Below are 25635 nucleotides of genomic sequence, written 5' to 3' on the forward strand. Positions count from 1 at the left end.
GAGATGTTAACAGAATGGCCTTCCTGCTGTTTCCAACAGCATTTGGATCAAACCTGTTATGCAAAAGAGACTTCAGGACCCATGCACGGAATCTCCATGCATATGTGTTTTTGTGTGGAAACACTCAAGGCCAGACTGGACGGGGCTCTGAGCAACCCGATCTAGTTGAAAATGTCCCTGCTCATTGCAGGGGACTTGGACTAGATGACCTTTGAAGGTCCCTTCCAACCCAAACTGTTCTATGATTCTACAGTCTTGTGTGTGTGTGCATCAGCACTCCACCTGCATATATTGCTTCTATTTCAACCAAGAGCAGCCATACATTTTACAGATTTTTCCTCATTACTTGAAATGCCATGGTGACTTCTGCATAAATCCAAGGGTCCATGAGTAGGATAAATGGAGGTCAGGAAAACAGAGATCTTTTTCCCTCCATGCAACAACCTGTGTCATAGAAAGGCCCTGGGCATTCGAGTTTTAGGCCAATTGGAGCTGCATGACCCCTGGGAATAGCCGGGACATGTGGAGAGAAGAGGCATCTAAGCAGAATGACACAGTGGACCCTGGAGATTTTGGGGCAACAGTGGTCTATGGTGTCTCACAGACCAAACAGCTGCTTCTTACAAGAGGCACATTTAATCATGACTGAACTCATCAAAACATAGTTCCAATATAGATAATAGGTGTTATGATTTGATACAGAACAATGAACCCAGTGATCTGGATGTAAATTATTATCTTGGCACAGCATTAACCAGTTCTTTGCTCCAACCAATAATCTCAATTTAACCTTTGAGGCATTAAGCTCTGAAACTGTGCCATGCAAATGAGTATTTCGTTTTATTTGTTCCCTTATTTTAAGCTTACTGTTCTCTTATTATGACGTGAAAAAGGAGAATAAAAAGGATACTATCTTCATCAATCTTTGCTCCTTCAGTTACGTTTCCTTTATATTTTGTCCTTCATAAACTAAAAAATCCTTACTTGTTACAGGTTGCGGGGATGGGGGCCATTTCAAAGTAGAGGTATTTTTTTTTCCACTCAGCTATGAATTGTAAGCCTGGTTTTACTACTGCCTTTGGTAGCCTTCCTAGGACAGGATAAACTCCACTCATTAACCCTTTGTGCAATGTAAAAACGTATTTTCACAGAATCAGAGGATGACTGAGGTTGGAAGGGACCTCTGGTGACCACCTTGTCCAAGCCTCCTAGTCCAGCAGGAGGTCCAGCTTACTCCTCCTCAGTAGAAAAGGCCAGAATTCAACACAAAGAACAACACTTGGAATTATACTCCATGCGTGGTAGAATCTATCAAAGTAAAGGTTTGAGAGATTATTTTCTGTAATCTTGTCAGCATCATAATCTCATAGGAACATTATACATGAGCTTCATGACGGTACTGTGTCTGAAGGCAACAATTGTTTTCAGAACACTGAACGAAATAATCTGTTTCTGAATTTTAATGTATACTGTACATTTTACCTTGTTCCACAGAAATGTCAATCACTGAAGGCCACACATATTTCCCACAAAAATGTAACACAACAAAGCTAAAATCTCACTATGTGTGCATTGTACACCAAAAAAAACCCAAAAGTCATAACAGTTTCCTAGCAAAATATCCACATAGGCTTTAAAAATTACATCTGTTTAATTTTAAAATACATTTTCTGTGAAAATAATCTGCATTCTGTAGCAGATAAAATAAACAACTATTGCTTTCATGCAGTCTCAAACCCCCATCTAGCATGCTAACCATGTCGGACTTTTTGAGTTTCATACAGCTGAATGAGTTTAAGTATCCATGGTGGATGATGAATAAGCCCGGCTTTCTCTGCCTGTTTCTGGATGGCTGACTGAAGTTCAGGATACCCGGCCTTATCCAGAGTAATTCCAGGGAACAGGTCATTAATGAGACTCATAAATAAAGGTTCATCTTCATCCACCTGTCAAGGATAAAGTAGAGGGAAATTCATTATTTATTCATTTAAATTATTATTACAGCTGTAAACAATTTCAAGAACGTGCCATTTAAAAGATGGCAGTAGAAAACCTTCTCTTTTCCAAAGCAGATATTGTAATTATGAATCAGTTTTATTAAGCAAATTTCATACAATGTGATCACAAGTAGTAATTTCTAAATTAAATACTAAAATGTTAACATCTTAATACAGTCTTCTTCAATATATACACACACATGTTTCTTCATTTGTCACATAAGCCAGCAAGATTTATTCAAATTGTATTTTACTTTGGACTTTTTATGATTTTTTCCTTCTGCAAGTCACTGAAGCATGCCTATAGGTTTGAATACATGTACCAATGCAATGAATAGATTAACATCAGACACGGAATAATTGGTTCCATGAGAAAACTGGCTCCCAAGGTAAATACACAGGGTCTAGATGTGTTATATCTTTCAATTATAGCAATAAAAAGAAATATGAATACTTTAAACAGTAATATCAGAAGAGATTAGACTATACAAATAGGCGTTAGCTGCTTCCAGTTACCTCACTCATTGCAATTCTTATGGTGTTCTGAAAAGGCAAGACTCCCAAGAAATGTATAAATTGAAATTCTGGATTAAGAAGGATCTTTAATGACATTATTAAAAGTTAATACAATGTATTCTTCCTTTCTCTCCTTAGATAAGGCAGAAAGAATTAAAAACAAGAACCAATTAGAGGATCAGGTTAGGTCCCCTAGGTTCTAATGGTATTTCCAACGATTTTTTCAGCTAAGGCTTCTGACGTGTTTTCCTCTCTTTAAAAGACTAACAGTACTCACACCGTAACTGTATTCTGATTCTCCACTCACTGACAGACCATTTTAAAAACTGAAAAATAATGTATCCCATGGATGAAGAAAAAGAGCTTTTTAATGTGCATTATAAATATGCTTAAAAATGCAAACAAAGTGCTCTTTTTGGGAAAGTCACCAGTGCTACAGTACCAGTTTGGAGAGGTTCATGTCCCGCAGAACTCTCATCACTACAGTTTTCTCTGGCTCTTTGGGATTCGATCTTTTCACTGCTCCAAGTGTTCTTAAAACAGACAGGATATTTCTAAGCCCAAAGTCATAGTGAACCTGGAAATAATGCATAAACACAAATTGTACCACAAAGATTAAACACCTTAAAATCAAGAGAGGGCTGAAAACTAAATTCATTAAATAAATGAATATGCTATTGAACTTCTAAATACAATTAAGTTCACAGCTCTTCTTTTCAACTACATTTCCAGTACTGTTGCTACTGTATCTTGAAGATATTTTCCAGTGTTTTATGTCCATACCTGCCAAGCATCCCCTTTGGTGGTAGACTACCACTTTTATAAGTCATCTGTAACAGAGCTGCATATTCTATCATTTTTCTAAATTCATAATTTGCCAGATGCACAAACAGCAAACCATACATCTTCATACCTGCTTCTGTTTTCTGCTCATGCAAGGACTGTTGCTATATTGATATATGGTACTGGGATTCATGACTAAAGGGGCCAATCTCTTGTTGATATAAAGAAACATACTGAAAATATTCAGATACAATTTGTTATATGTAAGCCTATTCTATCCTGTACTTAATGGCTCCCTGCTCTGTGGATGGTTTCATAACAACTTGGTTCAGAGCAGAAGGATGTACTTCCAACAGCCATGTGCATCCTAGAGGTGTATCTAAGCAGCTTTGGACTTTGGCAGGTAAGGGCTGCAATATCTTCCCTTTCGCTATGGGCACAGCTGCTATTTGCAGAGTCATACAGACATATTCAGTTAATTTTAGCACTTGTGCCTGAACATGCAATTCTCTCTTAGTTAGCATAGGTTTGAAAATATATGCAAGTGTTCTGTAAGGGGTTTTCTCTTTGACCATTGATGCAATTCCTAGAACGAAAGCTATCAGGGTAAAGGTTTTAAACTATGAAGTCTCCACTACTGCTGGCTGTTTGGAAAACTGTTATAAGTGGTAAAGGCAGACACAGGAGATAAGAAATATATTCTTCTACTTGAAGAATATCTGCTCCCTCTGATTGATTGGAAATTTTTTTGAGACCAAGTGCATAGACTCTTTTCATAGTATCTGTTGTGCATTGACCTCAGCCAGCTTCCAGATGCCCACCCAGCCGCTCTCTCACTCCCACTGCTCAACAGGACAGAGGGAAAAGAGAAGACGAAAAGAAAGGTTGGTATAAAGACAGAGGAATCACTTACCAGTTACCATCACAGGCAAAACAGACTTGACTTTGGGAAAATAAATTTAATTTATGGCAAATTAGAATACATTTGGATGGTGAGAAACAGAGACAAAATTAAAACACCACCTCCCCCCAAGTCCCCACCCCTATTTCCCAGCCTGACAAATTGGTACAATACATTGAGTACAACTCTGAATTTTTAGCAAGAAATAACTTTTTGATTAGGTTTGCAGATGATACCAACCTGGTGAACTAGACCACAACTAGAGTTCAAAATTAACAAGAGAAATTTAATAAATGATCTATGTATTATACAATTAAATGAAGACAAGCGCAAAGATTCTACAGAAGTGACAACTTTGTTAAATTTGAAGAAATACTGTCATACCTATTAGAAAAAATAAAATCGGCTAAAATGACTTCTAAAGCCAGTTTTTCCTGGTGCATTTCAACTGACCTACATGACAGGTGGTTCAAAGTGACCATCATTTATTTTCCTTAATCAGTTTGCTAGATTTACAGCTGCTTTGCCTTTCACGAATAGCACAGAAGAGCTAGAATTTACTGGAAAATGTGGATTATAAGATATTTCTTTGCTGCATCTTTTAACAGCAGGCAAAAGATTGCACTTGGACAAAATGGACTGTGGTGGAATAGCTGATGTTTGTGTAGGGAAGAATTAAAAACCTGCAAATAAAAACCTAAACACTAGAAGCATAGTTTGCTCTTGTAGGGAAACGAAAAAAGGGATATCAGTGGTTTTCTCTGTATGAAAGCACCTTGAACATATAATCCTCAAAAAGGGATTATGGCCTCATTTGCTTTCAAGCTTTTTTAGGTTCTTCTTTTCAGTTTCTATGGTTTTCCCTAATCTTGGTGAGGCTCTGTGGTAGTAGGCAGTAGTGAACTTTAGCTGGAAGTCCTACAACAAAGGCAAATAATTCAGCTTGGGGGGCTCTGCCAGAACAACTGTTTCACAGGCCTGTGGACACCTCGGACTTCATGCATTTGCTAAGGACTATTCTTTTACTTTTGTATGTTTACTGAAGGAGATGATAGTGACTCAGGGTGCCTTTGGCTATTTGTGAGTCAGAGTTCTTTCTACAGAGTCTGCATTTGTGTGTGTAAAATGTCTGGAGGACTTAATGTATTCCTTCTATCGAATGCATTTTAAATTTTGTGGGAGGTAAGTTTGGCTGGTGAATGCTTGCTTGTTTTTATTTTCTCCTGTTGACGTATATTGAATTTGCCAAAAACGGGCAATGTTCTGCCATTTCCTATTGCACCGATTCTTTATGTGACCCTATTCTTTCCAGTCAACTGCCTGGATACCCAGCAGTACTTACTTTGAATTTAAAATTTACCATTAAAAATTTAAATAAATAAGAACTTCCACTGGGAAAGACAAATTAATATGTCTCTAAGAAAGTCAGTCTGTACTTTATAGTTCTAGTTTTCTGGCTAGACAGAAGCAATTTGTGTCCCATTGTACTCTTAGAAATATCTCCAATTCATTGGACTCCCCTATCTAATCAGATGAATTATTTAGAATTCTCTCTACATATAATCACGTATCACATCAGATGTATTTCCCAACCTACAACAACCTTCACAAGGAACTTTAGCAAGTCTTTCAAAATATCCCTTTACAAGTATGAATGATGGGGGAGGGAGATTAACAACTCACATTCAAGTGAGAAAGTGGTGGACCCAACTGAAAAGCAAAATATACAGTCTGGTGTAGATAGGAGAGACCTCAAGAATGACAAAACAGGGAAGAAAGTGGCCCATCTCAAGCGTATCTGCGTGAAGATAAAAAGGGTCAAGAGGACAGCATCATGGCAGAAGTTCTCACATTTTTCTTGAGTAACCAGCACAAGTAGGTGCCAATTTGAAGTTCCTGTTCACTAATGCATGCAACACGGGAACAAAACTGAAAAAAACAGAACTCTGTTCGCAGTTACAGGCCTACCACCTAACTGGGATGACAGAAATGTGGTGGGAAAGTTCACAAGACCAGAGTGTTGCCATGGATGAATACAGGTTCTTCAGGAAGGACAACCCAGGAGGACCGCATGGGGAGTTGCCCTTTAAAGTGAAAGTGAGTGGGAATATTTTGCCTTAGGATGGCTAATGAGCCAGTGAGAGTATTTGGTTTAGGGGCAATCAACATTGTGGCGGATGTCTGCTGCAAGCTTTCTGATAAGGAAGATGCTGATGAAACTTTCTTCTGACAACGAATTAGCCTCATCTTTGCAAGCCCTGGTCCTCACTGGGTACTTCATACACCCCAATATCTGATGGAAGGACAACACCGCAGGGTAGAGGCATCCCAGGAGATTTCAACACTGTCTCAAATAACATCCTCAAAGAAAAAATGGTGACAGGTGCTCAGACACTTCAACAACTTGACTGGAGAGGCTGTGCAAAGCTCACCCAGACAAGGTGCTGAGCCACCTGCTCTATTTGAATCCACTTTCAGCACAGGTATGGGACTTGTTGACCTCCAGCGGTCCCTTCCAAACTCAGCTCTTCTCTGATTTTGTAACTGTATATAATGGACTTATACAAGAGCAGACTGTCCAAAACACTGCTGAGAGGCAGCACAGGCAGGACAAACTAGCATATTACCATGGGTTTGCAGAAAGCTGTGCTTCTTGGCTCATATTACAGGGTATAGAAGCTTGATGCACGATATAAACTGCTAGGAGCGAAGATCAGCATAGCAGCCTCCTCTGATGGATAATGGAGAAATGTTAGAAGGTCTTGAAGAAATTATAAATACACATGAAGACTGTTCCCCAAAGACATCATGGCTTGTATAGTAAGAAATATGGAATTCAAGTTATAAGTGAGATATAAGCATAAAATTCAAATATATAATTATGATGTCGTTGGGTGTGAGGGCTGTGCCCATGTGCATACCCAGAGCACTTGGTCATTAATTTCCATTAATTAACAGCAAGGAACTCCCTTGCTAGCATCAGCATAGAGACAAAGGACTGACCTGAGACAAGGTGATTGAGCTACCTTCCTTTATAGGAAAGTATTTGACTAATTGGTAGAGGATTTCTCCAGATGACAATTTCAGTCAGTTCCAGAGTCCTCCAGGCAGTTCCTTTGAACCCTAGGCCAACTAATAAGTGCTACTTATATGCTTCAATACATTGATGAACATGCTGAGTGCAGAATCTTGGTGTCTCGGAGACTCCAGGGCAGTTTCTGCTTCAGAAATGACCAAACTACACCTAGCTGCAGATGCAGCAATGGTCATGTACAAAACATTTTACACCATTAAGATAGTTAAAAATAGTTTTGTACACAGCTAAGTTTTCTTTGTGTGTGTGTGCTATTTTTAAGTACTCTGTCCAGAAGTGAAACAGTTCCAATGCCCGTGACAATACAAAACAAGGAAAGCAATTTTACAGAGGTAGCTGGTCAAACTTCTGATGCCTGCTTAAATGTCTCTTCCACAGTGAAGGAAAGGACCATGTCAGGGACAAAAATGACCACACAAACTGAGGCAATGAGAAAATTTATCCTACTGAGGTCAAGTCTGAGGAAAAAAAGAGAGACCCATATCCAATATTCTGCAGGTAAGCTATGCTGTTAACTGCTAGAACTGTGCATACACAAATTTTCCTAAACAATCTCCACAAATCCCACTCAAGAGGGAGCTCTTGGAAAACGATCCTCTTACAAATGCAACCTATAAGCCTGGTAACTATAAAACACAGGCAGATGACAGGACTGAGAGAGTATGTTGGACAGCAACAAATGGACTAATACTAGTGATGCTACGTCAATATAGGGTGATTCAGATTGCCTAAAAACAAATTTGAAGGCTAATGGAGACACCCTGGGCAATATTAAAGGGAAGCCAGTAGCAAATATGACCCTTAGAAGCCAGTCTACAACCTAAAGCTGATGAGTAAAACTCTCCCAGAAAACCAAACCTGAGATAAATTAAAATGGGTATCCAGATAGGTTGTATATATTGAGTGTGAAATTATGGACATATGGAGAAAGGAAGAGAAAATTGAAAACTGTACTTTTTAATTTTACCTCTGAAATAATGAGGGCAAATGCACCGTTGTATTAATCTGGTGTAGTCCACAAGACTTCTACATGGAAGTCAACCTAGTCACTGATAAACATTTGATGTAGAACTGAAATAACATAATGGAGAATGTAGTCAATATACCCAGATTAGGAGCCAACCAAAGCAGGCATTTGAGCTGCAATTTACCTACCATTCATATGATTTCTCTTTGAGACTCTCTAGTGGTCAGCCAGCACAGGGCATTCAAAAGGCAACAACTAGTTCTGTTCTTAAAAGCAGCCTTATTCTTTCTTTCTACTTAAATACTTTATACCAAACAGAATAGCACTTTTCTGGTAGCACTCAGCAAGACAGTACCTTCTAGGCACTCTTCAGCTATTTACAATTCTTACACTGCCTCTCCAACAGATTTAGCCTCCATAAGTGAGGAGACTGAAAAATGTGTCCTCTACAAAGTTCAGCAGAGCAACATACACCGTTCCTCATAACCTCTCCAATAACTGCACTCTGTTTAAAATCACGAATCAAACTTCCTTTACTACACAAATTAGTGTGAAAAATAAAAACAACATTAGGATTTCAGACTGTTTCTAGAACTTGAAACTGAAAACCTTAAAAAATGAATAGGTTCATGAGTGTAAAGATAATAATATATTCTATGAAAGTATATTCTCTATATACCCTTCCAGTGACAGCTTACAGTTGGACAAATATTTATTTTACCTGTTTAGATAACTGCTCTTCACAGAGTTTGTAGAGTGTATAGAATTTTCGACTAAGGACTTGGTTGTCTCGGAAACCAGCACTTGCCAGCTTGACTCGCATAATAATGCTACGATCAGGTACCATCATAGCAACTGTGCGAAACTGAATCTTCAGATTCTCTGGAAGTTCCTGTCGTCCTGCATAGCCAGGGTTCTGAAAAATGCAAAATATAAAATGAAATATTATAAAATAAAATATTATGTCATGAAGCAGGATGGGAAGGTTTACCTTTTCTGATAATTATTTGGCAAACACAGGAGCACAATTAACACATCGCTACACAGTTGCCTATATACTGCAATTCATGAGTTATGTGGTATCACACATGTCATTCAGAGATGCCCAAGACAGACATAGACAGACAATAATTTACAGATCTTGTTGGAGCTGCTTTAAATGGCTAGTTCCTCACTGTGTCGATCGTCTTCCAGTGCTGGAGGTTCCTGTCTCTTGTGAGCATTCCAAGACCATTCCAGTGCAAAGTGAGTCAAGCAGTGCAAGTCATTACTGAATATAACTGAAATTGATGGATCTGACCTTTCCCTGAAGATGTCTGAGTCATTCATGTGATACTGCATGGCTCAGTTGTGAGAAGAGAGGTCGCTGGCTATGCAGTGATAACTTCTTAAATTCTTCCAGCTGTTTCCAACCTGCCTTCCCACTGGTCTTTGTATGCCACTAATTTGTCCTCTTTTTCCAAATTAAAGTGATAACATTAACACCTTTTCAAAGGTGAGAACGCTTAAAATAAAGACAAATGCTTCCGGTTTGAGTTATGGGTATGTAGCCTACAGCTAAGGAGGGGGAGACACAAAGAGGCTTTCACAATATTTACACTTTCCTGTTTCTTTGCCTCCTGCACTGCTAGAAGCAGCTCGCAGGCACCAAAGATAAATCTTAAGGAGGCCGGTGAACTCAAGTGTGGGTGGTTTCCCTCATGCTGTCATGTAGAAGGATTGTGGTCAAAGGTTCTTCACTGGTGGTGAAATGCCAACCAGACCAACAACACTAGTCCTTGCAGTGGTCAGTTATTTCTGTTGTATTTTGACAGGCTTTCAGAAACTATGAGATGGTTGGGTTCAGTCTCAATCTGTCAAATGTTCAACTAAAAAGGCCCTTAAAATATGTAGTTAATGATAATTGCATACCTCAAGTCCTAAGTTCCAGTTAGAAATATAGGCAAGAGAAAATATCATCATTATTACTTGACCAAATCATTGTTCAAATTGCAGTTGCTATTTTCTAACAGACAGTTCCAATGATTTCAACAAGGAAATTTCAATAGGAAATGAAATAGGAAAGATTTTTCATAATGATGCCATTTACACATATTCACATACATACCATAGTCAGAAATATACCAAATTCTCTGTCCATGTCAACAACGTCACCATCAGTGAAAATGAACTGAGGTTTCTTATTTTTCTTACACTGAAGTACAATATATATCTGCTGAGCAGCTACTGATAAAACTGGAAGTTCAATCCGGTTAAATTCATCAAAACAACCCCATGCACCTGACTGGGCCAAACCTTAAAAAAAAAGAAAAACAAAAACACAACAACAAAAACCACACCAAAAAAACCATTTTGGTAAAAATATTAAACACAAATAATTTTTATATATATATAAAATATAGCATGTTCTATACAACTTAAGGTAACATGAGAAGAACAGAGTATGAACAGAAAGTAAAATGAGAAGTAAAAATTCAAAATAAATTGGGCTGTGCATTAATGACACCCAGAAAAATAATAACCTCTTGGAAGAAAGATATACAAACTTCTTTATAAACAATTCTACAGTTTTACAGAAACCATAAGGCAGAAGGTGTTCAATAATACCGCATATACCACCTAGCAGCATAAACATAAATATAGCATGGAAACGCATCTATGCCAGGGATGAAATTGTTAAAGATGAGCTTGAGAGACACCTACCTAAATGAAAAGCACAGAATCAAATTCAGAGATCACTACATTTGTGACAGAAGCATGATAGCATTTTAAAACAATTGATTCATCTGTCAGAAATAGTTGGAGAAGAGCAGTCTGCTGTTCAAGGGAGAGGCATCCGATGTCATACTTACAACTGTTATTTGGAACAGGCCACGGATTTCTAGACAGACGTTAGTAACCATAAATATCACAAAATGAATGTCTTTTAGGAGAGTCAAGCACTCCTTCTTCTGTGTCATGTCAACAGGATTGAAATAGGAGAGTCTACAGTGGTCTGCTTCCCAGAGCGGTAGTGGGAAAGCTACACAACTCCCTGCTATTCCACCTCCATTTCACAAGAGACAAAGGCCAGCAAGTCTACATGGGAACTTCATGGGTGCCATCTCCTCCCTTCCCAAAGCCCACTCTGCACTAGTATTTCCTATTGCCTGGGTCCAGCGAGGACCTGGATCCGTACTTTAACTGGTGCTACATATAAGTGTTGAGGGGAGTTCGGTTCGTTCCCCAGGACTGGTGGAGCTCAGTTTGGCTTAAGCCATTTGAAGATAGTGCTAAACGTAGAATTAGGGCACAAGTCCAAAAAAAGACATTTGTGTGTTGGCGATGTTGAACAACTATACCCAGAGCTCTCCCAAATCCCCATACTTTATATTGCAATGCCTATAGCACCGGTAAAATAAATCAAGGGGTGTTTTATGCATAATGTTAATTCCTTAAGACACTTAAGCTAATGAAAGAGAACATACTCAAAAATCAATAAAAATGCTATATAGTTATTACTTTGTTTTGTTTTCTCTTCTCTTGTCTTTGCTCTGGCCTGTTCTGCTCATATTACCCTTCTTCCCTTCCCTCTACTGTTGCTTATCTGATCTTCTCTTGCTCTTTAAGGAACTCTCATCACACTCCAAACCTCTTGAGGTCCCTTTTACATTTCTTCTCTGCCTCTCTTCTCCTCTGTCCCATCTTCTACTGTGATCAACTATCATAGCCAAATCAATACTTGTCAGTTTTTGCTGACAGAAAACAAACAAACAAACAAACAAACAAACAAAACCCCCTTATATTAATTTTTATCTTTTTTTTTTCATTCCCGTTAACCACTTCTTTTATATTGTTTCATTGATTCATCTTTTTTACCCGTGTAATTTTGAAAGAACTCTTCGACAAAACTAGTGGAGTCAGACCAGATCAAAACTAGTGGTAGTACAGCCAAAATTGGCTCCTTAAGATTTGATTCAGCCAGGGCAATACTATAGCTCTCCCATGAAACTCAGTTCTATTCCATATGATAGAATCATAGAACCATCATAGAATCATAGAATCATTTTGGTTGGAAAAGACCCTTAAGATCATCTAGTCCAACCATAACTCTAGCACTAAACCATGTCCCTACAAGCCTCATCTACATGTCTTTTAAACACCTCCAGGGATGGTGACTCCACCACCTCCCTGGGCAGCCTGTTCCACTGCTTTACAACCAACAGGTCTTAGTTGCCCTGACCACCCTTACCTGTTATCCTGACTTTCTGACTGAAATTCCTGCAGGACTCCAGAACTATCCACAGTTTTACCTTCAGCTCTGCCTCCTGCTGATCCTGACTGAACTTCCTAGATGGATGCTGGACCCAGCCTATTATTTCATCTTGTCTGATGGTCCCTGGACAGCTGATGGAAGAAGCTGTCACCAACCTGCCCTGCTCAGGCACTGTGGGACTGTGCCCTGGTCACTGAAGTCCCTGCCTCTGCCTGTGGGGTGGCCACCCCTGGGTCCTGGCTTCTCCTCCCTCGTGGAGCTACCCCATTCTTGCTGTTTCCTGATGAAAAATTCTTGCAGAGATTTTTCAAAAGCATTTGGCCCCTTTTTGTTACATGTGTTATATGACTACTAGAATCCATCCTTAAAAAAAAAAAAAAAAAAGGTTTTCTACTTTGTTTTTAAACATCAGTATCTACTCTTTGGGATGCAACAAGAAAAAGCCCTAAAGCTGGATATTCTTTTACAAAGAGACTTAGTTCCATATAATATTGTCTCTTACACTTACTATCTGTATACTAAAGAGTTTTGAAAATAAATTCTCTATAGAATGGTGAGGTTCAGTTCTAACCAAACAATTTTCCTTGGGAAAGGAAAAAAAAAAAAAAATCACTTGTTCTGTAATGCCACCTGCTGCATGGTGTTAGGAAACCTGACTTTCAGGCAAGGTCAGTATCCCACAGATTTGAATAAAACCATTTCTTGCAAAATTATCGTATTGAAACGACACATCTCTTAAGATTTTACACAGGGGTAGAACTACTGTGACACAATTCAAAGCAAATTTCACTAAAACAGAACTCTGGCCAAAATGCAGCCTAAACGCGGTAAGCTAGAAGGTACTTGTTGGTCCTGAAAAAATACATACAGAGCTCCATACTCATTTATTCACCTTCTCAATTAAGATAAATATCAAATCCTACATTAAATATTGCATTGAATATCAAATAACAAAAAGGTACCTCGGGTAAGACTGGAGTTGTTTGACTATAACTTTAGAAAACAGAACCAAAGCAAATAAAACTTTTGTACTCATCTGCAGACAACCACAGATAAAAGGTTTCCTAAAGGGTGTTCACAACACTTTTCAGTAACAGTGATGAAGTACCCCTGATTTCCTATTCCTGGGCAATTTTAACACTGAATTTGATATAACAGAAAACTTGAAAATTCAGCTTCTCACTTGCTTCCCTGCACTTTCATGGGTTACCTCTGGTCCAATTCAGATGACCAGTGACATTTGAATCTACTTTTTGGTTCAAATTTCAAAAACGAAACTATCAAAGGTGAAAGTCCAGGCCTTGGACATCTTGACTAGACCATCTGCCTGTGAATAGCCGGAGTCAGACAGGAAAACAAAAGAGACAGGAAGACAGAGAAACAGGGAGACAGAACCTCAGCTCTGAGCCAACTAAGAGAACTTTAAATTATAATTTTATAGTATACAAGATTTTTTTAATAGTACATTGCATTATATTATTAATTATATTTTATTATTAATTATATTATATTATTAATTATATTTTTCTATTTATTTATTTATTGTGAAGATCAAACTTATTTTCCTTGCAGATAAAATCTGGAAACGTGGCTGCAGACAAGACAACACCACCTCTACATCCTCTTTTTCTCCTCACTGCTAATATCTGATAACTTGACCCACAACACCAAATTAAGTGAAAAGTCTGGAAGAAGAAACACTGGTGTTGGAGTACAAAGCTCATTGCAAACATGTGGAATTCTGAAGAATTTCTCAATGTGTGCACTAAAATAGGTAGTATGTTTTATGAGAACTTTCTTATCAGTCTGCATGAAAGCGCTTCTACAGCTGTGAAGAACTATGCTGCTTTTCATTAAAGATCTCATACACATCAAAAAATCTCTCTCTAAACTCACTTTGCTCCTCCTATTAAACTGAAAAGAGCTCATTTCCTTCCCCAACTTCAGTATATCCACTCTTCAAGAAACAGCAAATATCTTACTTTTCAACATAAAAATCATGATTCCAAGCCAGGCCCTTCCAAGTTGTGGAAATAAGTCCAAAGCAACTGGTGACCTTCACAAATGAAAGAAAGAATGATTTTTGTAAGAACAGCATCTTACTTTTCCTCCCAGACACACAACAGTCTGATGAACGCTGAAAAAAAATCACCCTATTCAGGACCTGTTCAGTTGGATCTATTATCCAATTCTCAGGGAAATTCTCTGAGAAGTAAGTCACCATCCCACTAACAAATTGGCTGAGGAAAGCAGTCACAGGCATCATGGTCACCTGAGCAGCAATTTTTTGAGTTCTATAAGCATCTTTTCTAACTCATAGTGAACACCAGCATGCCATTAAATGAGATAGTCAGATAACAAGGACACATTATACAGTATTACTTAGCTTTTGTTGCATATGATGACAATACTCCATGGAAAATGGTCAGCTTATAGAAAAACAACAAAGAAAGCTGAACCCTAAAATTCAGCTGATGTTCTTAAACATACAAATTGTGCCCAAGTTTGCTAAAAGAAGGAAATGCCAAGCTGTGGTTATCATTCCATCTGAAACAAGAAAGAGTAAGTTACCAAAGATCTCAGGATAAGAAGGCAGAGACAAAGCAAGGATACAAAGGCTAGACGTCTGAACTGACAAAAGTCACAAACAGTTTAACACAAAAAAGTGAAATCACCGAGGAGTCAGGAAAAAAGGTGGTAACAGAAAGAACCACAAATGTTATCACAGAAAGAGCAGAGAGGAAAAAGGCAACAGCTTGGTAAGATCGAAGACAAACCCACCCCAAGGAAAAGCTTCCCCTCTCTGAACTGGTGACTGCAGATACAACAGAGACCCTGTAGATGACTGTGCTTGGCGTTATGAGCACATTCATGCTTAGACAGCAAGCTGGTCCCAGCCCTCTTCTGTTTATTACCAACGAGTAAAATAAACTTGAGACACTGAAAGTCTGCACACACAATAAAAGATCTGCAACTAAAAGTTGGCCCAAAGATCTAGGAGTTAGAAGAGGTGCTTTGAGAAACTTGTGACCTTGACTGAAGGTATTCACATACACAGCCAGTTCAGTTTCTAGCTTAGAAATGTTCCTGTGTTTGTTTGGTATTATATCAATGAGCAGCTTTGCATAGCTCCTAGTCACCAGGTAACTATCTTCTCTCTTGATATGTGAAGATCTGGCCTTGATTATAAACACAGTATTTACCTCAGGTAAGGGCTACAATAACACAATATATTCGGTACACACGTCATCAGCTTCTATGAAAGTTTAACCACATCCCAGCATAATTTAATGAGATACTATGAAACCTGTCTTCTGCTCTCACTGCTCATAGGAGCACTGAGCCAGTTTCAGCCTTTTCCAAGGCAGTGAATGCCTGTATTCACCTAAAAAGACCAAAGCTAAAGCTAAAAGACTAGATAAAAGGCTGCCTAACACCTTCATAGAATCATAGAATGTCCTGAGTTGGAAGGGACACACAAGGATCTTTGAGTCCAACTCCTGTCCCTGCATGTGACAACCCCACAGGTCACACCATGTGTCTGAGGCCTTGTCCAGTCTCTGCTTGAACACTGTCAGGCTTGGGGCCGTGACACCCCCCTGGGGAGCCTGTTCCAGTGCTCCACCACCCTCTAGGGGAAGAACCTTTTCTGAATATCTGTATGTACAGCCAGGGTTGCCGTTTCCCAGGTGCAAAATCTGGCACTCGCCCTTGTTAAACTTCATGTGGTTGGTGACGGAGCAGTTCTCTAATTTGTCTAGATCCCTCTGCAGGGCCTCTCTGCCCTCGCAAGTGCCTTAAATGAAGACTGCAATCAAACTTTCCATTCTTGTGACATTAGCAGAACTTCTAGCTAGAAGAGTGGCCTCTTCATGGGACCAGTTCAAGACTGGGGATTAAACTCCCACAAGAGCTAAGGATGGTCACCAGCTCTACCATTCACTGCTTCTATCTTTACTGCACTATCTCAGATTCCTGGTATAAAAATGATAGGGCTACAGCAAGCACTGTATCGCCTCTTTTCATAGCAGTGCCTCCTTGACTGTTTTCTCCAGCTGTCCTGCTTGCTCCAGGCTGGCCCCTCACTGCAGCCCCAGCTAGAGAAATCCTCAGTGGGAGGGAAGGCAACAGACATGGGGATGCCTCAGAGAGAGGGAGAGAGAGAAATTCAGAGACACTGGTGCCTTGTCAAAGCTCAGTATATCTCTTCTGTCATGGCTCAGAGGAACAGGGGATTGAGACTGGCTGAGGTAAAGAAAGCAAGAATAGAAATGTTGCTTATCTATATTCCCGTTCCTATAACTGAGGCTAATGTGTTCGATTAGTGAGAAGCAGGGCATTCTGCAGAATGCACAGACAGCTAAAAAACTTCTGAGTCATGATTAGAAAAACTTGTCAAACTGTTTAAATCATTTTTTCCCTTCTTTCTCTGCTCTACTTCTTCCCATTTCCCTTTTTTTTGATATGGCAATTAAAGGAAGTTAACAAGTTAATGAGGCCTAAAAATGTCTGTAAAAGAACAAAAGGATTAGGAGGAAGAACAGTAGTCCAGTGAAGTCAGTACAAGTACTGATCTTAACTCAGTTCTTCCCAAATGTGTACTGTTGGTCTTCATCTAATTCAGTGCCAGGCAAACCCAGTATGACCACAGAAGAGATAAGATTGAAACATGGAAAATCTTTTCACAAAATCACCTTAATTCAAACTTCACATACCTTTCAGACTTTCTATCTCCATTAGAAAAGCTTAATTGGATGCTCTTAAAGTCTTAAACAAGAAGCCAAAGACAAAAGCCATTTCTGTTAAAATCTTGGCCAGCTCTGCTGGCTTCTGAATTAAAACCAAAAATGATCTCCAGGTTATGCTTTAACATTCAGGAGATATCACAATGGTGAAAATTATGTTTATGATACCTTGTGTTAGATTTAAGAGTCCACCACTCACAGAAATGGTGGCATTCTGTGGTCTGCCAATCCATATAACCAGTAGTAGCTATGTACAAGAAAACAGACATAATGGAGTCCACAGATATTGGATCACCTGATCACTGTTTGCAAATCTGACTTCAAAGCTCTGCTTACCATGAAAAGTTATCAGAGTTTGACCACCATCTCATTTCCTCAGTTTAAAAAAATTCTAGAGTTCAAAATAAGACACGGCACCACTTTACATGTTTCCCTCCTTGCACAACATTATTGAGCTTCCTATTTGTTTGTCTTGCTTGATACAAAAATGGCAAGGGAGGGCTAAATATCCTCTCCCTTTGGCATGGGTGGGATAAAGGCATAAAGAAAATCAGTAGAAAGGATTAAAAGGGAAAAGGAAAAGAAGATATAAATAGGAAACACCTTCCAAGAACATTAAAAAAAAAAAAGCCTGAAAGCATGCAGGAAGAAAAAGAAAAGGAAAAAAAAATCAAATATTGGGAAAAGTTGACGAGCATCTGCAAATAAGAGGAAACGTAAGAAAATACCCTACTAAGAATTACTAACTCACTAGTGAAGAGTCAAAATCTTATGACTCTAAAATGAACAAACTAGATTATTTCTTACCTTTATAGATACGGCCAAGTCCTCTATAGTCCATTTGGTCTGAACAATTGAAAACAACAACGTACTTGCCCAGGCATTTGCCCATGTCTTTAGTTGTCTCTGTCTTCCCTGTGCCTGCAGGTCCTGCCGGGGCACCACCCATACTCATGCCCAGGGCCTGTGCCAGAGTGATGTAACACCTAGGGATAGAACAAAGAATTTAATTAATCTTTTTCTATTCTTAATTACTTGAAGTCCATTAATGTAACCACAGCAGTTGCATTATACAGAGGTCGGCAAGAGGGCAGAAATGGTTGTGCTTCCATGTGGTAAGTCCTCACTCACCTCCTTTACATAGTGTGAAGCTGAGTTACCAGCTACCACCTTTGCTGCACCTACAGAAAAGCATGTCCAGCACCGCGATGAGTGCAATAGCCCAGGAAACCCACAGCCAACTCTAGCAGCATCACCATTTTCTCACTCTAATCACATGCCCTCCCTCCATGACTCAAGTCTTATACTGCAACACCCAGACCCAAGGGGTTTTTCCCTGTTTTCCCATCCTACTACTCTCTCCCCAGAGCACACAAGATGGGCTCTCTGGTCTGGCAATAGGAAGGCACAGAGGCTGGAAGCAGCTTCTGTTCTTGCCATTTCCCTACCAGCATGCCAAACCAAAGCGGTGCTGCCAATCACATGAGGTTTTGAGTTCTAGAAGGAGAATGGACAAGAGGGAAGATTAGTGGAATCATAGAATCATTTTGGTTAGAAAAGACCTGTGAGATCATCAAGTGCAACCATTAACCTAGCACTGCCAAGTCCACCACTAAACCACATCCCTAAGAACCTCATGTACACGTTTTAAATTCCCCCAGGGATGATGACTCCACCACTTCCCTGGGCAGCCTGTTCCAATGCCTGACAACCTTTCCAGGAATAATTTTTTCCTAATATCCAATCTGAACCTCCCCTGGTGCAACTTGAGGCCATTTCGTCTTGTCCTATCACTTGTTACTAGGGAGAAGAGATCAACACCATCACTACAACCTCCTTCCAGGTAGTTGTAGAGAGCTATAAGGTCTCCCCTCAGCCTCCATTCCTCCAGGCTTAACAACCCAACAATGGGAAATGAAGAAGGGGAGGGATCCATGAATCCTATGATCACGTTCTGCTTCAGCCTCCATCCTAGGTTGACATCCACAGGTTTAAGTCTCAGCCTCCCCAGATGGTGTGGAGACTAGTGAAGGGTGTAGAAAGACTGTTGTTCTAGCCTACAATGCTCCAAAATCCCGGCAAGCCCATTTTAATACTGTGAAACTCAATAGCTTTATGATATATCTGGGGAGAGAAAATGGGCACTGAAAAAACCCAAGTGATACCAGCTAGTATCACTTCCTATAAAATAATACTTGTTCTAATATAATGGCAATAATAATGCTTTATCACCTTATTACTCAGTTATCAGTTAACAGGCACTCAGTTAACAGAGTAAAAATACCACTCCTAGCAATTCTTCTACTGAAAACGAGGTAAGGACAAATTATATACATAATACAAGTCCTAAATAGAACTTGCCTTTCATTTCATTCATCTGCTGTGACACGGTCTGTGTCTGACATGATGTTTAGCAGCACTCAATTTCAGTCCCATTATCTTACTGTAACATACTACTGCCAGTGTGTATTTATCATGTGCTTTGGGAATCTTTCAGAACACAAAATCATTAGCCAAACAGCATTTGACTTCAAGTCGATTAATGGAAAGCAAATATATCGTAACCTGAAATTTGTGAGAAGCTCACAGAAGTCCATATAGCAATATTAAAAATATTAAAATGGAAAAAGCCTATAATGGGCATAAAATCTGTTCTTACACAACACTGCTTACATATATAAGTTTCCCATGCCAACACTAGAAAAACATCTCTGCTTCAAATACTCTTTCAATATACAACAGTGGATAGCCACTAATCCCTGCAGCTCCGTTTGGCTCTTCTACATTTGCCCAAAGACAGATACCTCTGTTCTTTTTTGCTGTTGTTATTATAGTTTAAACTCATTCAAAAGACTCGTTTTCTTCAATACTGTCACCCTGTGCTAGTTTTCAATATTGAGTAACATAGCATCTCGAATCAATCCCTAAGCAATTAGGTTGCATTTGAATTCTGTGAACAAATTTGGAATGACATTTTCTTGATACTGTCTCTCCTGGTGGACAAAAATATTGTCTGCGTGTTAGTACTGCCATACCCACTAATCAACTGCATGGTTACTGCTGCAGTCTCTATAAAGCACAGCAATGGTAGGGTACATAACATAGAATTTGGCAGGCGAGTGTTACATATCAATATCCAGGTACCCAAGCATAAGGTTTTGGCTCTCTTAAGCAGCTCACTGGGCATAATTTTGGTTCAGAAATTGGCAAAAGCCTGAAACTTCACTAGCAAATAAAATCTAGTAGCACGGACAGTGCAAAGACAATTCCAACATTAATTCAGTGGCCGGCAGTCATCCTTCACAAAACAAATGACTGAACATGCACAGTATTTTGACGTTCCTAGCCACACTTAAAAGAACAAGCTCTGGCAAAGCAAATACATCTGCCTCTTGCCTAGCTGAAGCACTACCAAGCACTTTAGGAAAATATGCAGTTAGTGGAGTTTGTACTGTGCTGCATAACTAACACTCCAGCAATAAAAAGTTCTCCTTATGTTTTGCCCTCTGAGCTTTTCCTGTGTTTGTAGTCCTGTAATTCTCCATAGGCCATCCTTAAAACCATACTGGCACTAGTTATTCAATGCTATGTCCTGAGTTACTGTTTTTTCGTCTAGGGTGACTTCAAATGAATCACTTGCCATAACCCCAAATTCTCCTGCAACTGCTAGCTTACTGAAAGCAGCAATATATTGTTTTTAGATCCACTCTGTTTAGGCTGGTGAAGAGTACGATGTTCAGCTATATTTACCTCTAGTACAAATAAGCTTTTCGATGCCTACCACCACACACATAGCTCAAGCAAACACTCAAAAGAGAATTCGAGACCCCTCCTAAGGGTGCCTGCTTTCGCCAGCTGAATACATAAGCACTGGCCTCTGCTGTTCACCGTCGATACTGCAGCACTAGAGTGCAACCAAAGTGAGAATCCTGACTCATGAAAGGTAAAGGAATTAAGTCAAAGGAATTAAGTCATAGCTCCAGTGCTATGCACTGCATTCTTTTTATAACTACCTGTCAGTTAAGGGAGTTATAACAAGCCTGTCTGTACAGCCTAAGTATTCATTGCAGTAGGTGAACTCTACATCAGTGATTTGGATAACACATTTATCCAAGTCTTCAAGAAAATAAAATCGAGACTGTTTCTGCCATTCAAAATCAGACGGAGATTTAATGTTCATACGGACCTATAATGGAAAAGAAAAATCATAAATTCAGAATGAAACAATATAACAAATTCATCTGAAATTCCATACAGAAAAAAAAAATCTACTATGCATAAATGCAAGAGCAGGAAGAACAAGCACAGAACCTGTCAGGAGCCAAGACATCCAGAATAATCTTTTCAAACCTGTCTATGACAAGCTCTGAACCTTTTGACCATTTTGATTTTCCTCTGTATTGTGTCCAGAGATGATGAATTGTGTCTTACAAAGATACTGAAGAACAGTGAAGGAAAACTTCATAGGAAACTAAATAACAATACAGGTTATATATGTTATGTAGAATACATATATTATTCTATATTATTGTATATTTTTATATATTTGATATATTATTATATATAATGTACAGTGTACTGCATGATTATCTGGTGCCATTACTCACAGAAATATTAAATCAAGGACAATGTTTGAATATGTTGAATACATGTCTGTGCTTGTTTATTTGGAGTGTATTTTTCAGTATGAACTTGCCACACACAAATTTGCAGTATATTAATAGATCTTGATTCATTATTTTTGACACTTGATCGCAAAACCACTGGCCTCTTACAGAATATGTAGTTCTGGTTATCAGCCTTACAGACATGCTGCAAGGTGAACAGGAGGTTCTGGATTCTCAGCCACTTCCCTCTACTTTTTCTCAACCAGAAAAGGATGAGTTTAGCAGGGGATATAATGTTTTGAAAGAAAAGGATAGTATTACATGTAACAATTGAGAAACCTTTCCCCAGTTTTGGACTTGCCCCCCCTTTATTTCACATACAGGCCCTTTAAATGTAACCAATTTTCTGTGATTTAATTTTATTATAATATGACATTAAATTAATTGATAATGAAATGTCCAATTAAGAAAATAATTATGGAAATAAATTAAAAATTACAAGCGGAGGATAAAACCCCACGCCTATCTTAGAAACTGGCTGTTTTTTTCTAACTTTCACTCTTTTTCTTTATGATTTTCTGTCTTTCTTTACACATGCACTTAATTTTTACCTTTCTAACATATATGCATAAACTATGCAATATTGATTTATTGATGTTTGCATCATGCAAGGTTTTTGAAAGTTATTTTACTTCCATTTTTATTATTATAGTTTCATGTATTCAACATACTTACCTAAAGTAAGTCTGATGCAACTCAATTACAAAAAGAAATTAAAATATTTGCTCTGGTTATTGTTGCTACCGTTTTCAAATATATGGAACCTCACCGCTTTAACCTTTGTATAACCAGTACCTTAAATCAACATATAGGCTTGGCTGGAAATCATACACATGATTGATAGCAATATTCAAGTGACTTTTTTCCTTTTACATTTCAAGTATTAAATTTTCAATTTAAGAGAATAATTTAATTTTAAAAGTTAAACTCTTTTGCTCACAGTGGCACATGATGGGTATCAATCATTTTAAAAACTGAAGTTTGTACCTATTAACATACCTGTATATAAATTACCCTTATCTCCGCATGACATCTATAGGAATACAACTAAATCTGATATGCTATATCACAGCATTAATGTCATAGCTAGTCAAAGAGAACTGATTGTAAGATTTGTTTATAATTTTTTTCTATGTGCAAAAACCTCCATATAGAAAGTGCCGTAAAGGTTTTTAAAACTCACCAAATCATCGAAGATATCCTTCTGGTGCACATGAATGGTGATTAAAGTTTCATATTTTGTGCGCTCCATTCTTGTGAGATTGTGTGTTGTCATGTCAATCAAATCATTTAAAAGTTCCAAAAACTTCTGATTTGTTGTGTGCATTACCTTTTCCACATAGCAAGAACAGCCATATTAATGCAAACATCATTTGTTCTTCCAATATTTAGAATAAAAAATAAAAAGCACCTGCAAACATATGGGCCCATGACATCTATGATCTGCTTTGTATTTATTAGGCTTGGAATCCTAATTCTGGATTTGCAGGCTGCCCTCCCTGTCTGCATTTTTAGCCCAACAGAGTACAATATGGTTATATCTAGGTGAACAGGTCACATCATAAGATTTTATTCCAAGACTGTTGCTCCTTCTACTATACATTACATCTTCAGCTGATTGCATCCCTGCATATTTTGAGAACCATCAGTCTCTGATTTGGGGTATTGTTCATCAGCCCAAACAGTAGTTTGGGCTAACAGTTCCCTTGTTAGAGGGAACAGGAACCTGGAGATCTATCATACCCTCCAACCAGAGGAGGGGAGAAATGCAGTGTAATTTTAATGCCAATGCTAAAATAAAAATTTCTTTCATGGCACCAGATTCCGTTACAAAATTCCACAAAATACAATACCAACTATACCCACTGCAGCCTCTGTCAGTGATGCTCGTGGTACACAGCACATTATAAAGCACTGAGGTTTCAGAAAGGGCAGCTCATATATATTCCTGTTCCAAATGTGTGAGAGAACAATCGCACCAGCTTTCTGTAAATATATGCAAAGCCTAAAACTCACAGTGTTTGCCGAGAAAAAAAATGCTGAAAACACTGCAAAACCAACGGAGAACTAAACAACCTCCCTGCCCCAAAAACACACAAACAGAGTTCATTCTAAGTAAACAGAAGTTGTTTTGCAGTTAATGCAAAAGAATCTTGTGTCTAGTCGGTATATGAACTGGAGAGGACTAAAAGTAGGTCTGTGCCTTTTTTAAACTTTGTACAATGCAGAAAATGTAGCACTAAGTGGCCTTCTCTGTAGTCTAGAGTCTTTGTTTTCATTCAGTATAAAAGTACAGCATGGTACCGTTCCCCTGCATTTATTTTTATGGTAGGACAGTGTTACTAGTTCTTCGTCCAATCTCACTGTATATTCTCGATGAATAGTAATTTGCAGCTCTTTAGTTCACATCCTGTCCTTCCTCCTTCATAGATTCAGTGTTAGGAATAACACCTTGCTGTTAACAGTATCTTCTCTGTGTGTTTGAGATTAAACCAGCAACTCCTCAAATGGCTTCTGTTCTTTCCTTTCCCTAAAAAAAGAGCTCACCAGCTGAAGAATATAATAGACTCTGTTATAGTAGACCAAAGCCCATGAAGCACAGTTATTTCCCCAAATATGGGGAGCTCTTATTCCTTTCCAAATTCATTACGGGGAAAGTAATAGGATAAGATTCCCTGTATTCCCAAACTGACAAATTGTCCCATCCCAAGATGACTGCACTGACAGGCCAATACAGAAAACCGCAGGTCAGGAACAATTCTAAAGCACATGCTGGGGGATGGTGAGAAGGTGTGACCTCTTAACACATTTTTTATTATTCTGTTTTCCTGTTAATTTATTTGTTATTCTGGTTACTTAACTAGTATGTTGTGGTTTTTTCCTACATGTTACTTTTAACTTTTCACAACATGCACTGTTCCAAACAATGCTTTTAATTAATCCCCAAAGATTCATTAAATAGCACCTTTTTGTCTGTTTTGGTACTGTTCAGTGCATTCTCTGCATCTCTGGTCCAGATCATTTGAATTCCCAGAAGTCCTATTTGTGCAGGAAACATTGCCTGAAAGTCATACAGCTTAAATCCTGCATCGCTAATGGCCATTGATGCCTGCCTAATGATGGTGTGGATTGTTTTCCTGATCCCATTCAGCAGCTGACCTAACCAGAATTCCACGTTGCCCTGAAATAAACAAGAAAATACTTTTAGAGGATTAGTTTATGAATAATTCACAAGGAGTAAAAGCCCTATACGAATTTTTTCCCTGTCCTTCATACTTCCGTTTCCCTCTTTGTTATTCTCTAATCTTTAAAAGATTCCTCTCCTCCTTCTGTTCCACTGCCCTTCTAGAGATATGCGATGGATTTGGCACTTCACATCAGTACTGCTGAAAAAACAGGTAAAGCAATTGTTAGAGAATAACACTAACGTTTTGTCCTTTCTGGCCTTTGCTCTTGCTGTTCACATTGGAAGGTTTTCATTCAGCTAGTCAAATAATAGCATAATGCAATACTGTTTGTTTCTAAAACATAAATATACTTTAAATCAAGTCATGAAAAACTGCAATATATACTTTCATTACCTGAGCTAAAATGGGTTCAATAATATTGACCTGTTCTCCTTCTTGAGATTCAAAGAATAAAATCTGGTCGTAGTTTTTTTCATGAAATCCCACTCGGTTAACATTGTCAAACAAACTTAATAAATGTGC

General features: G+C 38.6%; 1 protein-coding gene across 1 annotated transcript in view; it reads right to left on the bottom strand.

Annotated features, from left to right (window-relative positions):
• LOC135985194 (dynein axonemal heavy chain 5-like) overlaps positions 1-25635 on the bottom strand; it is a 169318-nt gene that overhangs the window by 92886 nt on the left and 50797 nt on the right. Inside the window, exons 38-46 of the mRNA XM_065628249.1 lie at positions 25507-25635; positions 24891-25106; positions 23109-23255; positions 21272-21444; positions 18066-18244; positions 10366-10553; positions 8980-9174; positions 2956-3090; positions 1757-1946 (exon numbers count right to left, since the gene is read on the bottom strand). Coding sequence (XP_065484321.1) covers positions 1757-1946; positions 2956-3090; positions 8980-9174; positions 10366-10553; positions 18066-18244; positions 21272-21444; positions 23109-23255; positions 24891-25106; positions 25507-25635 — 1552 coding nt within the window. The remainder of the gene's footprint in view (positions 1-1756; positions 1947-2955; positions 3091-8979; positions 9175-10365; positions 10554-18065; positions 18245-21271; positions 21445-23108; positions 23256-24890; positions 25107-25506) is intronic.

Source organism: Caloenas nicobarica, chromosome 2, assembly GCF_036013445.1.
Source record: "Caloenas nicobarica isolate bCalNic1 chromosome 2, bCalNic1.hap1, whole genome shotgun sequence".
In the NCBI taxonomy this organism is placed as follows: Eukaryota; Metazoa; Chordata; class Aves; order Columbiformes; family Columbidae; genus Caloenas; species Caloenas nicobarica.